The sequence below is a fragment of the Mandrillus leucophaeus genome, unplaced genomic scaffold, assembly GCF_000951045.1.
Source record: "Mandrillus leucophaeus isolate KB7577 unplaced genomic scaffold, Mleu.le_1.0 Scaffold1065, whole genome shotgun sequence".
Lineage (NCBI taxonomy): Eukaryota > Metazoa > Chordata > Mammalia > Primates > Cercopithecidae > Mandrillus > Mandrillus leucophaeus.
This window is the reverse complement of record NW_012098821.1, coordinates 613,866-629,276: the sequence shown is the minus strand read 5'-3', so window position 1 is coordinate 629,276 and position 15,411 is coordinate 613,866. Positions and strand designations below refer to the sequence as shown.

At 36.7% G+C, this 15,411-nt stretch overlaps 3 protein-coding genes across 3 annotated transcripts in view; 2 read left to right on the top strand and 1 right to left on the bottom strand.

Annotated features, from left to right (window-relative positions):
- Nucleotides 1–15,411, bottom strand: part of MMP26 (matrix metallopeptidase 26) — a 323,658-nt gene that overhangs the window by 77,040 nt on the left and 231,207 nt on the right. The gene's annotated exons all lie outside the window — the stretch shown is intronic.
- Nucleotides 927–1,762, top strand: LOC105543147 (olfactory receptor 51A4-like). The gene is given in 2 exon segments (XM_011984944.1): nt 927–1,251; nt 1,254–1,762. Coding segments are annotated over 2 exon segments (834 nt in total).
- On the top strand, nt 12,136–12,849 carry LOC105542966 (olfactory receptor 51G1). Its single transcript, XM_011984692.1, has one exon. The coding sequence runs from the start codon at nt 12,136–12,138 to the stop codon at nt 12,847–12,849; it is 714 nt and encodes a 237-aa protein (XP_011840082.1).

Sequence of the window (15,411 nt, the reverse complement as noted above, 5' to 3'; positions counted from 1 at the left end):
GTACCTGAAGAGAAAATAAGATAAACAAATTTAAGAAACATATATCAACTCAATTCAAGGAAGAAAACTAATCTGAGTATTCAACCATGAAGTAGAAGGCTTTAGGTATTAGTTAATATGCTAATACTGGGGAGAAGTTAGGATGTATTAGAGGATCACTACCCATTCAGCATGATTTAGACTACCTTCTGTATAGGAAGGAGGGTCAGACTACATATTTTCTAAAGGTTTTTTTTTTTTTTTAACCCCAAGATCATGTAATTATGAACTTCCAGTTCTGCTATTACTTGAAATGTTCATCCTATACATATACGTTGGTATGATTATAGGTTTGGGATAATTTGTTAATTTCCCTCCTAATCCAGAGTAAACTGTGCTGTTTCCTTCAAAATTTTGCTTTCCTTGCTCAAGAAGTTTTTATAAAATTGAAATAAGATGTTTTTATAAAATCGAAATAAGATAACTGGTTTCATGAGATTGAGACATGAGTATTTTCATGTAGTCAAAGGATTGTCTGGAATTGTTAAGTGTGCAAAGCCTAAGTTGTTTGATAATTTAACAAATTCCAACAAACTCCTGGGTGAGGAAGCAACTCATATTCTTCCCATGTGCTTTTCTGTTTGGCTTTCTTTTTCTTTTCTTTTCTTTTTTTTTTTTTTTCAGTCTGAACTGACAGTAGAAATATAAATGTTTGACATTAAGAATTATCTACTCTTAGTATCTATAATGTAACAGAAAGCAATATCTTCTACCATAACTTCGTTTAAGAAATTTCCAACTGCACTGAGGTAAGCACCTAGTAAACCATCTTCCTATGTGTCATGTCTCCTCTTAATGACACAAAAATGGAAGTCCTTAGATTCCTCCTTATTGGGATCCCTGGACTGGAGAAAAGTCACATCTGAATATCCATTCCTTTCTTATCCATGTACCTTCTTTCTTTGATGGGTAATTTTACCATCCTCTTTTTTATCAAGACAGAGCAAAGCCTCCATGAACCTACATACTATTTGCTTTCTATGCTCTCCATCTCTGACCTAGGGCTGTCTCTCTCTTCCTTACCCACCACTTTGGGACTATTCCTATTTGATATCCGTGAAATTCATGCAGCTTCATGCTTTGCCCAGGAATTTTTTATCCATCTGTCTATAGTCAGTGAAGCCTCTGTACTGTCTGTAATGGCATTTGACCGGTATGTGGCAATCCACAATCCTTTGAGATACAGCACTATCTTAACTAGTCCCAGAGTCATCAAAACGGTTTTTTTCTGACCTCTAAGAATGTTCTTTTGATCCTTCCACTGCCCTTTCTCTTGCAAAGGCTGGGATACTGTCATCGAAACCTGCTCTCCCACTCTTATTGTCTCCACCAGGATGTCGTGAAGCTGGCGTGTTCTGACAACAGAGTCAATGTTGTCTGTGGACTCTGTGCAGCACTTTCTACTATGCTGGACTTGGTGTTTACTATCTTCTCCTACATTATGATTTTAAGGGCTGTACTGGGAATTGCTACCCCCGGACAGCAGTTCAAGGCCCTCAACATGTGCATCTCTCACATCTGTGCTGTGCTTATCTTCTATGTGCCCATGCTGAGTACTGCCATGCTCCACTGGTGTGCCAGGGATGTGTCTCCTATGATCCATGTCCTCATGGCTGATATTTTTCTGCTGGTTCCACCCCTGTTGAATCCCATTGTGTACTGTGTGAAGACCCATCAAATCCGAGAAAAGGTTGTGGGGAAACTTTGTCCAAAAAGAAGTTGATCAAAAGAATGAGAAAGGGAATGAATCTAAAGTGGCAACTAAATAGATGTTGAATGTTTCACTGGAAGAAAGTATAATATACTAGAGTATATTATATTTTATTTTATAGTCATGTATTTATGGTCTTGTATTTTATAGTCAGATAGAGTTCATAGAACGAATGACTTTTGATATTCAGTACCCTAAGTGCCCTTAGGCCCCTGTGAGTTTGTGAAAATTACTTCAGCTCTCTGATTCTAAGATTGTACATCCAATAATTTAAGCCTTAAAGGAAGACTGGAAGTATCTGCTTCCTGCTTTTTAAAGTACATGCCAATAAAATAATATGAAAAAATACCTATAAAAATGTATTCTCCTTTTTTTATATGCGTAGCAAACAAATGCCTATTAAGAGAAGAGCTAAATTATTTCTTCAAGTTTTGTTGATGATGCAATGTTTGACCTAATTCGAGGTCACCTTGCACAGACTTAAAAATTTTTAAAATATGTATATTAACTGCATATTTGGATGGATGTAAATTCAAACTACAAAAGCTATTATTCTGGAGTCATACTAGTCAATTACATTATTACAAAGGGTATTTTTTTAAAGAACCCCAAATGACCATATCTCAATTGTTTATTTTGGTGGCGCATATTACAAAAAAATACTTTATCTTCTCATGGGTACATTCTTAGCTCTGGCTATTGCTTTTTAAACCTTTTCTGCATATATATTTTACTCCCAGCTCTTAGAATTAGCTAATTATACCCACTCTCTAGAGATTATCTCTTTTATAATTTAAAAATAATTGGTGAAGATATAACTATTTTCCTCAATCTTTTTTCTAAGTAAGACTGCATTTTCACTTTGAAGCCTTCCCTGACCGTTTCCAGCCTAAATAGACTTTCAAATTTCTCTTAAATATCAATCTTTCCATCTTTATTAATCATTTTACATACCATGTAAATTGCCTTGTAATCCTAGAGTCATAGGTGTTGTTTTTGCATATATAACCTGTGTTTATAGGACCTTAAACAATTATTTGATATTAGAATGTGAATCCCAGGAGACTAGTGATTGTCTGCCTTTTTACTACTTCATACCGGTTGTGAGCACATTGAGTAGCCCACGGTATGAACACAAATAATTTTGAATAAATAAATGAGTGAACACTTAGCAAACATTGAGATAACATATATAGAGTCACGAAAACCACACACACAAATACACACATATTGTCATCTTTAATCCTCAGTTTATAATAATTACTCCAAATTTTATTATTCTCCCAATACTTTTAAATATTTTCCTACGATATTCTACAGAGATATTTTCAGCTTTCTGTAACACTTTTAGAAAACCATACATACAATTTAACATCATAGAGAAATAAGGTTTTCTCATAACTTATTCATGTCATTGTTTGTTTTATCTGTGTCCAACACATGCTTCAATGCCAATGTTTGTCTTAGATTGTAAACAAGGCTATTAAATTTTATTTTTATAATGCCGTGAATAAATACACTTAATAAAGATCTTGAGAGAAACTAATGAAAATGATGTGTATTTTGACAGAGGAGAGTAGTAAGTAAAGCCAAAAGGTCAGAGAAACTGAGACAGTGACTTTGGGGACTTGATTTGACTACAAAGAAAATTAGGTTTCTTGACCAGGAACCATGTTCAGAAATAGCTGGATAGCAAACCACTCCAAAGCTAAGTGACCCAAAACAACAACAATTATGTATTTGACCAAAGCTGTGTAATTTGTGCAGAGCTCAGCAGGGATATCTTGTCTATTCTCCACATAGTACCAACTGGACACCTTCACTGGGACAGAGGATACACTTTGAATGTGGTTCATTCCCAAAGCTGGCAGCTGATGCTTGCTGAGTTCAGCTAAGCTCCTACATATGCCTCTCCAAGTAGCTTAGGCTTCTATGAGCACGTTAGCTGGTTTCCAAGAAAAATTGCTTTCAAGAACAAAAGAGAATATACCAGGAAACAGGATAGAAACTTCTAGTCTTGTTAAGGACTATAGCTGCAAAAAATAAAGGGTCATTTCCACTGCATCTGTAAGTTATACATGAATGGAACAAGCTCAGATTCAAAGGAAGAGAAATACATTCCATCTCTTGATGGGGAACGTGATACATAATTTGGAGCTGCCGTTTATTCAACACAGAACAGAATGATTGTTTATTTAGTTTCATAGTCAGTTTCACAAACTGCAAATTACGAATCAGTGTAGACCTCCACCTGTGTGTCTGTGCCTACCTGTTGCTGAGCACTGATGGAGACCATCCAGAAGTTGTTCAAAATGGAACAGCTCCATCCAGGGGTTGTTCATAATAACTGCTATTTCAGCTGATCATCAAATATGACTTAAAATATGGTTACTTTGCATTCTTGTTGAGCTGCTACGTTCATTTTTCTCCCGAACCAAGAAAGCAGGATGATAGGGAGTAGAAAAGAACTGAACATGTGCCAGCTTCTTTAGTCTCCCTATATACTCCCAATCCTCATGCTTCCTCCTTAAAAGACAGTAAAATGAGAATTATTCCTATTATTTGCCACCTGACATAAAGCCTTCTATATGTATGCTACCAACCTACTGCATTCTCATTTCTAAGAAAAATGCCATTTCTCTCTATCAAAACTTAATGCAAGTTACCCAAAACTAAATTTCATATCTTCCTGCCTTAAAAAAGAGACACTACCTGCATATGAGGCAGGACAATACTAAGTGGGATGTTTACCAATTCAGAAACTAAATGCTGATAGATCACCCAGGTAATCTGCGAAAGGATTTTACATAACTCCCCATTGATAACCCTTCCAGAACCTGTCTCACATTGCTCTTCATACTCATCCAGTCACAGAATATCATATTAGTTGATGGAATTTCTGATATTGAACATTTATCTTCCTCAAAAAATTCAAGCTTGCAATATTCTCTGTCTCTCTCTCTCTCTCCCTCTCTTACAAATATATATCTATCTATCTTTCTACTATGAGTTTTTACAATAGTGCTAATTTCACCTTTAGCCTTATAAGTTATCTTTAGCTATATCTATACTTAGAGTTTTCCTAATTTCTTAAAATACTTCAACTACTCTTTAATAATTAAAATGATTTAAAATTAACAATTAGACACATTTGAGAATAAACAAGGCTGCAAAAAGAAATAAAAGTATATATGTAAATATTATTTATATTAGGGCCAGGCGCGGTGGCTCAAGCCTGTAATCCCAGCACTTTGGGAGGCCGAGACGGGCGGATCACGAGGTCAGGAGATCGAGACCATCCTGGCTAACACGGTGAAACCCCGTCTCTACTAAAATACAAAAAAGAAAATTAGCTGGGCGAGGTGGCGGGCGCCTGTACTCCCAGTTACTCGGGAGGCTGAGCCAGGAGAATGGCGTGAACCCTGGAGGCGGGGCTTGCAGTGAACTGAGATCCGGCCACTGCACTCCAGCCTGGGCAACAGAGCCAGACTCCGTCTCAAAAAAAAAAAAAAATTATTTATATAGTATTTATTAATTGAGAAATGTTAACCAGTAAAATAGTTTTAATCAAAAACTATTTTTGAGTGTAAAAATCTCCTCTAAGAGTTAAGCAATCTATAACCATGTACAAGTTTAGTAAACAAGCCTTGAGTTAGCAAATAATTTCAGTTTGCTAACAGTATTAAATCTAAATTTGGGGGGAATCCAACTTTTCAGTACTTTGAATAAAGACGTCTATTTTGTTTTGAGCAAAGACATAGTAAGGCAAAGTCTTTATATGTGTGAAGTAGAAGGGGCAGAATGAGGATTGTGTAGGTGGAGCCATTAGACCATGATTCGGAGATGGTAAAGTTTCTGCCAGCCCAAATGGGAGCTTATGAGCAAATATGGCTCAAAAAAGGAGTTTCCCCCATTGGCAAGAAAGGGGCCAGCACTGACACTTCACTTTGTTCTTTTACTATTAGGTCATCCCAAGAAGAGTGTGGCTTCAGCCGGATAGCCGAGGTATACCTTGAAGCATTCATTAGCTACCCACACTCTTTAGAGCTAGGCAACAAATGGTTTCTTCAAGTGGGAACTGAGAAGCACATCTTTACATCTATTACACCAAATTAGACTGATTTACCAAGTAGTACTCCAGAGACTCGATTATCTTTAGAATCTGATTGAAGATGATCAATAACAACAACAAAAAACCTATAATTTAATGCTGACGTTTTTATTTTTTAAATTAATATAATATTTGCCACAAAATGTCCTAATTTGGTTACTATAAATGTATATATAAATCAAAGAAATTGAAAGAATTGTCTGTATATAGTGATAAATTATGTTCACACCAAGATTATTCCAAGTACATTTTTGAACAAAATGTTTCTCTATTTTACAAGAGCATTGATTGTTTTTATCATATTGCTGTCCTCTAAAAACAAAATATGCATTTGTACTATTGCTACATGAAAATCTGTATCTTTAATGCTGAACTTCTTTTTGAGGATGTGACAAATTTTTAATATTCCAAAATATCTCTTTTAGCAGTGATAGCCATCTAACAGTTGACAGCCTCATCATATTGATGTATTGATTTTTTTTTTTTTTTTTTTTTTTTTCAAAAATAGCATTCACAATAAGGTTAAGTGTTTTACAGAATAAAACTTGGACAGAAAAAATGCTCAAAAACTATACTTTGCATAATGAATTAGAATAACATAATTAAACATAAAATTAACTGATTTTTCTATCTAAAGCATCTAAATACTGAGTCAGAATTAACATAATCTAGCTTTTGCTACTGGAGCCAACCTCACCACAGCTATCCCTTCTATTTCACAATGACTAGAAAAACTGCAAAACAAAGGGAGTAAAATTAATTTGAATGAACAGTTATTCAATCTAATTGAAAAGTTATGAGTTTATAGCATAACATGTGAATCTACCTTCAGTAGCTGTGGATAAGCACCTTTATATACAGTGTTCTGAAGAAAATCCACAAACTTTTGACCTTGATGCTATTTTTTTTCTTCTTATTGTCATGTGATTGATTATGTCAATTTGGCCACCACAGTTTGACACCATACTACATGCTATCAAACATTTTGTACAAAGTTTGAATTCATTATCATTTTTTCTGAGAAACAGAAATAGAGTAAATTTGAAGCATGAACTTTCATTTGCCAAACTCTTTGCAGCTAATGAGTTTATTACAAAATAATGTTCTCAAATAGTGAGATAAGTCATACCATTCAAATAAATGATAAACACTAAACACATTGGTTTTTCTCTCCTGCACATATTTTTGGGTTTACTTAATCAAATAATTTCTTTTTGACTCCAGACTACTTGTAGTTAGTAGTTTCATTCACTTAACAAGTTTTGGCAGAAGTAACCAAAGTGTTTGATTTAAAAAAAAAAAAAAGTATCTAGAAGGGCCAGCATTGACAAATACATTGCCCGCCAACAATTGGACATGGAAAAAGTTAGCTACATTTGCATTCTTGTGTTCCATTACATTTCATTGTATCAGTGAGATCCCTGCCTGCTGTCTTTTTAGCTTTAATATTCCACTGCAAATGGTCAAGAAAAGAGAGACGGGATCTCACTGGTCATTTTTCAGATTTACTAATGTGTTAAAGTGAGAACTGTGTGCACTGCACAAGTATCCCATATGTCTAGATGAAGCTGCAACAGAACTTTGAAGTACAAAGAGGATATCCAGCAACCCATCCCAGCTCGATTTACTGCTATTAGCTAAGGCTTATGTGAAAAAAAAAAAAAAATTAAAAAAATCTGAGACAGATCTAAAACTGGTTGGGAAACCAAGACAACAAGTAAAAATTAATTCCAATCCTGGCAACTGAAGATTATGCTCCCTCTACTAATTATTTAAATAATTGTGTTACTTAAAATCCATTACGTTCCAGCTATTCTGTTCAGATGTTTATTCCAATTGTTTACATTGATTTTGGAAAAACACTTGATATAGATGTTGGTAGTTAAAATAGGTTGGTGAACCATCTGAAGATATGAAATTGACATTTAGAGTATAAATTTCTGAATTATAACTCAAACTACGTGTGTACTGTGGAGAAAACACAAAGAATGGCCAGTGGTAATTAAGAAACCTATGGTTTTAGATGGAAGGCTGAGGAGAGTTCTCCTTCTCCCTAAACTCAAACCAAATTATATTAAGGGAGACCACTCCTCATATTGTCTTATGCCCAATTTCTGCCTCCAAAGAAAGAAGAAGTAAAAACTAAAAGGCAGAAATGAAATCCACAGGCAGACAGCCCGGCGACGCACCCTGGGCCTGGTAGTTAAAGATCGACTCCTGACCTAATTGGTTCTGTTATCTATAGATTACTATAGACATTGTTATCTATAGACATTGTATAGGAATGCACTGTGAAAACCCCTATCTTGTTTTGTTCTGATCTAATTACTGGTGCATGCAGCCCCCAGTCACGTACTCCCTGCTTGCTCAATCAGTCATGACCCTCTCACACGCACCCCCTTAGAGTTGTGAGCCCTTAAAAGGGACAGGAATTGCCGACTCGGGGAGCTCGGCTCTTGAGACTGAAGTCTTGCCGATGCCCCCAGCCAAATAAATCCCTTCCTTCTATAACAAGGTGTCTGAGGAGTTTTGTCTGCCGCTTGTCCTGCTACAATACTAGCAGGAAACTCTGAAACAGGAAGAATGTCTGGTAGTGTACTAGATTGTGTGTAAAAAAAAAAAAAGAGGAAAAATTCCTTTTTTAAAACCTAAGAAAATAATCTCAGAAAGATTAAGTAATTTGTCCGAGGTCATATAGTCACATGACTAGAAAGTGCTGGAATCTGAATAAATTCTCTCTCTCTCTCTCTCTGCCCCCTCCCCCACCACCCCACCCCCACTACCATCCCGCAATACCTTCAGGCCTGGCTAGGTCTTTCCCAACCAATTTTACAACTTGAAATGCACAACTAGAAACATCCTAACATCTTGAAAGTAACATTTAGTATCCCTTGCCCACAGATCAGGCATGACAGATGATAGATTCCCCTCTTAACACTTGATTTTATTATCTCATTACTCAAGAATTGGGATTTCCCAGCCTCTCGTGACCTCTATCCTCAGAAAAAGCCATGAGAACTCATCAGGGAATTCTTAGACTCGGGAAAGGCCCCTGAGGAGAAGCTTTTGGGCTCTTCGAAAAGGCCTTGATTCTAAACAGGGAATAGTCTTGTAGCTGAGCTACCATCAAACCTGAGCTCTGAATGGAAGTATGTCCTCCAAACCCTTTTCTCTCCAACTGTCAGGACTCAGGTATGCATTGCAAGAAGAAGCACATAGACAACAGTCAGAACACAGAGACTACTAGGCACTGGGAACCTGAGCCACACACTGAGCTCTCAGTCTTAGCTATTTGCTGAATCCCCTCATCATGTCAGTCAAGGCAGTTTTGAGGGGCAGATGGACTCAAGATTGACCTGTGGTTCTAGTCCTAGCTTTGTCATTCTGTGTGATCTTGTAAAAGTCATGTTTATCATTTTGTTTAAACCTTGCTGCCTGTCATCTCTTTTCTCATCATTCAAAGCACTAGTTTTTCTACATTCCTCACCTTAAATTGTATCATGACAATTAGAGTGGATTTGACAGCACTTTGTAACAATTAAGCGCTATACTAAGATAAAGTCATGATTGTACTTCGAAGATACTTCGGAGACTGATCATAAAGACAGATGCTGATAATAGTTAACAACTTTGTATGCAATCATATAAGGAATACGAGCCAGAGGGAGTCAGAGTCTCATCAGGATCATTGCCTGGCCCACCTCTTTTCTGTCTGTCATAAACCCTAGGATGACATTCCTTTATTTCAATAAATTAGAGCTGAAAGGAAAGTGGTGTGTCATGCAGTCTAGTGGAGGAAACCAGATGACACTTCTCTGATCCACTGCTCTGGAGGTAAGTGCCATTGAGAAGAAAATGGACAATAGGATTCTGTGTAATCCCTACTGCATTTCATCTCTTTTTATCCAGTCACTCATACATTTATTCCACATGTATTGAGCAGACTTTATTAAGTTCCAAATCTGTGCTAGGCTTGTGAGCTCCGATGATGCAGCAATTCCATTTCTTGGGTGTGAGTCAGGATGTGCTTTTATTTATTTATTTTTCCTCATACCTTGTACACTTGCCTCTTACCCATATCCAAAATATAATATGCAAGGAATATATTTTGAAAGTGAGAAAATAAATAGGATGGAATTCTATGATTGCAGCCTCTCACTAGGTAGGTAGAATGACTCTTCTCTGTCTGGAGACATAAATGTGATAATAGATGACCTCCAAATGTTTCTGGTATTTCTCATACTCTGAAATGGCTCAGAGTAAGATAGAATGAAACCAGCCTCACTGTGTCTCTGCTGGCTGAAAAGTCATACATATATTTAAACTTTTATTTGAATCTCTCTTTTACTGATGGAAAATTTTCTCTTCTTTATTGTCATTTATTAAAATATGTTGCCATTTTCTCACTTAATCAATGCTCTCAATCCCATAAGGGCTTGCATCACTGCTTAAGCTGCTCACAGCAAACTCTGCAAATCCTTCCATATCTTCTTTTTCCTTCACAGCCCAGTTCCCCTCCAAGTCTCTACTTCTTTCCTTTATTTCTTCCTCTTTCCTTGTCATCCCTCTTTGTATCCTTTTATTGCTTCTCATTTGAAATCATAAAACAAGAATGGTTTTATTCTTATACTAATTATTATGTTATTTTATTGTTATTCATTTGGATTTGAAATGTGAGTGGCAAAAGCTAGAGGGATGATATTCTTTCTTCAGCAGAGACCCTTCAATGTGCTTCGACTTTACCAGGAAAAAAAAAGGAAGCTTTTTGAAAGAATATCCTCAACTTCCTATCTTTCTTTCCTACAAAATCCTAATATTCTCACCCATCTGTAGATTTTCTCTCAGAGGGAAATGGAACAGAATATAAACTTTTTACTTAATCCTCCTTACCCCACTAATAAGGTAAGCCCTTATAATGCTTTTCCAGTCTATTAAAACAGTCTCTGAAAAATCAACAAAATTAACAATGACTTTGCCATTGTAAGTAAAATGTCAAAAAAAAGAAACCTTTTCCTACTTCATCTTTTTTTTTTTTTTTTTTTGTAGTCAACAGTGGTGGCTTGATTTTATTGACATTATGTACTATTACTTTCATCCTATTTCTTTGATTCTCCATTCTCTGTCTCCTTTGTAGTTTTAACATTGTGACCTGCTCTCATTTAAAAGTACTAGTTTTATGAACTGAACCCCCGTCTTTCCTCTTTACCTTGTATCTCCTAGGAATTTTCTCCATACCCATGGTGCATACCTGTAACTCAAGCCCTCAATCACACCACAATCACTACATTTAATATCCTCTAGACCCTCTCACCAGAAATTTATCTTTAAATTCAGCACATCCCAAACTGGACTTGGTCTCTAACACATGTGTCTTCTGTTGTCATCCATCTTGACTTATTGAATGGTATTTACGTAATGGAAATGTCTATTCATAGACTTTTCCAAGATAGGAAACCCATGGGATTTTAAATTTAATTTTAGAATTAAATTAGAATTGGTGTCAGAGTTGAATGATGTAATACACATTAGGCACTTACAAAAGTAACAGGTTTGTAATGTATTTAAGAAATGTTATCTTTTATTATTTTAATGCATGTGACAATGTACTAGTCACACTACACTTATGTATATATATAACTCAGTAGAGCATTTTTCAATGCAATTGAATAAAATTTATGAAGGCAGAACAAAGGAGAACTCGGTTCAGATGTTACAGGAATAGACCTGGATACCTAGATGTCATATCAATCCCAGCCCCACAGGCAAAACTCACTCTGAGTGCCTTCTGATTTAGTTTCCTCATTCTAAACCAAAGATTTCAGGCTTTTCCTGGTGATTTCAGATTTTTCTCCTTTGCTCCTTGTGCTTCAAACCTGGTGTAAATCTCTTCTGCCTCTCTATCTCTAGATCCAGTCCTGGCTTAATTGCCCTGCTATTAAAGACACACATCTCTCCTCATATCTCTCAGAACGAAATCCAAAACTCCCCTTTTCTAGAAATGTTTTCTGAAGTCCAAGATTCTTCCAAGATGTTCCTTCGTTCCAGGCTTCAGATTTGCCTACTACAATTCGCCTCTTCATCCATCAAAAGTCTCCTTCCTAGACCCAGTAGAAAAGGCTAATAGATCAGCTCCCACCCAGTTCTCCCCTATGCCATCTGCAGATGCTTCCTTACTGGCTGATCTTGGGACATTTAGATGAGTGAGAATTCAGCCTTGTCACTTTCCAGGAATCTCATTTATATTGCAGGTTTCTGAATCCAAGATTGTAAAGTTATGGCAATTCTTTATAATAGCAACCTCCAAAGAGCCACTTTCTTCCTGATGGGCTTCCAAGGTCTAGAAGGTCTCCATGGCTGGATCTCTATTCCCTTCTGCTTCATCTACCTGACAGTTATCTTGGGGAACCTCACCATTCTCCACGTCATCCGTACTGATGCTACTCTCCATGAACCCATGTACTATTTCTTGGGCATGCTAGCTCTCACAGACTTAGGCCTTTGTCTTTCCACACAGCCCACTGTCCTGGGCATTTTCTGGTTTGATGCCAGAGAGATTGGCATCCCTGCCTGTTTCACTCAGCTCTTCTTCATTCACACCTTGTCTCTAGTGGAGTCATCAGTTCTGTTATCCATGTCCATTGACCGCTACGTGGCCATCTGCAACCCACTGCGTTACTCCACCGTCCTGATACCTGTACATATTGTCAAGATGGGGCTAAGGTCAGTGCTTAGAAGTGCCCTCCTCATCCTCCCCTTGCCATTCCCCCTGAAGCGCTTCCAGTACTGCTGCTCCCATGTGCTGGCTCATGCTTATTGTCTTCACCTGGAGATCATGAAGCTGGCCTGCTCTGGCATCACTGTCAATCACATCTACGGGCTCTTTGTTGTGGCCTGCATTGTGGGTATGGACTCCCTGCTCATGTTTCTCTCATACGCTGCCATCCTTCGCACCGTGCTCAGCTTCACATCCTGCCAGGAGCGACTTTGAGCCCTCAACACCTGTATCTCTCATATCTATGCTGTACTGCTCTTCTACATCCCCATGATTGGCTTATCTCTTGTGCATCGTTTTGGTGAACATCTGCCCCGCGTTGTACACCTCCTCATGTCCTATGTGTATCTGCTGGTACCACCCCTCATGAACCCCATTGTCTACAGCATCAAGACCAAGGAAATTCGCCACTGCATCATTAAGAAGTTTCAGTTTATAAAGTCACTTAGGTGTTTTTGGAAGGATTAAGTTAGAGTGAAGAGAGGAAGTTTTGGACATAAAGCCCACAGGTTTCTGTTTGTTTGTTTTCAGCTATGCTGTGGCAAAATAATAAACTGTTGACTGTCAACAAAAAGGCAATTGGCTGTGCAACATAAGGCAGTGTGACCAGGTGAATGTTACTTACCTCTCTGTTCTCCAGTTTCCTCAACTACAGAATGAGCAAGGAAATAATTATAATACCTTACTTCCTCATAGGGATGTTGTAAAGATTAAATAATTTATGTAGTGTTCTAACACAGTATCTGGAAAATATGCAATTCTCAACAAATATTAACCATTATGATTGGACAAAATATAAGAGAGTACAAAAGTTTCATCATTCAGTTCTCTGGCCAGTGTAATTTCATTGATGATTAACTGTTTAAACATATGTTTATTTATTTTTACGTTACTTTATCATAATGACAAATTTTATTCATTTAAAACATATTTGTACATATCTATATCCACACCCCAGGTAATGACTTTTCATGACAGTCTTTACTAAGCATATGCCCACAAAATTGAGAAAAGGAGAAGACGCCCTGGAAGTTTAAGGGAAGTTATCAAATTGAAACAACACAAAATTGTTCATGGATAATCCTCAAAAGATGTAATTGAGATTGAGGATTATCACTCACTATCTGAGTGACTAGGGAAAAGGCTTGATTTCTTCCTTTATTTATGATGGTAAAAGAGTAAAAAGGTAAAAGAAAAGTATGTGTTATTTTATGCTTATTTGTAAGATGTTTCTCTCATCTCTGTATCTAGCCATGTCAAAGTCTGCATGAAGATACAAATACTGCTGCTTTTCTTTCTTGGTGTATTTTGATATTTCTCAGCATATATATCTGTTGTGTCATGCTTGTTTGTGTTGGTACATATGTCCTAGTTGGCCAGTTTGTGTGAATTCATTTCTGTGCATTATCACATATATCTAGACACATAGGGAGTGAACTTAGTAACTCTTTATATATTCATGTAGGTAGAGGTATTCTCTGCTATGACTTTATGTGGAGTCATGAGAAGGAGAGGATTTTGACTCAGCAATTTCTTCTCTTTCTAGTTACCTTGGCTTGACTCTAGATGCCAAAAAGGAAAGTCTCCAGAAGGAAAACATAAAAATGTGAAATTCACCATGAAGAAGAAGTAAATTTAACTAGTAGAGCTAGAAGCAAGTTACCTACACTAAAAAATTATCAATGAAGTTGATCATTTTTTCTTATGCTTGTTGGTCATTATCTTAAGTGAAACATCTCGGAAACAGAAAGTCAAATACTACATGTTCTCCCTTATAAGTGAAAGCTAAATAATGTTTACACCTGGACATAGTGTTTGAAATAATAAACACTAGTGACTCAGAAATGTGGGAGAATGGGAGGGCAGTAAGGCATGGGAAATTACTTAATGGATACAATACACATTACTTGGGTGATAGTTACACTAAAAGCCCAGACTTCACCACTATGCAATATATCTATGTAACAAAACTACACTTGTACCCTTTAAAATTATACAAAATTTTTAAAAGCAATAACATTTAATAAAACTTTTTTAAAATTAAAAAAGATCTTTTTAGAGTTTCTTCTTTCCCTGTGAATAAAACACCAAAGAAAACAACTGTAGACATAACCACTTTTGCATAACTTTAAATAAGTGCATATGATCGTGAATACATACAAAGGTACACAATGGCTCAGGTATTTTAAATATGTAGATTCATACAAATATACATCCTAATGAAATACCGAGTTTTTGATAAGACACATGCACTGAATGACAGTGCTTACATGCTCACACAAGCGAAACCATGTAGATATGCACATGCATGCATATGTGTCCCAAATTAGAAACCTTCTGTAACTATACTTTTTCTTAGTACAGTGTTTCCATACTGGATGAAGCCATGAGCCTTTGGCCAGTGCATGACTGGAATCCCTCACTGATCTGTCACTGTCATTTATTTTATTTTATTGTGTTTTATTGTACTTTATCCATGTTTACAACCAAGTCCACTTACTCACACTGAGCCTCTTTTGGAAAAGTCAGTATCCTTCTCTCTTTGCTAGACTGAGGCCCCAAGGCAGGATTTGGGACAACTTGGTTATAGCAGAGCTCTTTGAATGACATCTAAATTGTGAGCCTAGGGAAAAGAAGAGTTTCTCTTTTATAGAGTTCAAATAAGATAGGTACTTCATCCACTTGTCGTAAGAATATAAAAGTCCTACAAGCTGTGCCTGTGTTTTCTGCCATTTGTCAGTTATCCCTTCAATACCAACGTGTTACTCAGCTCATGGA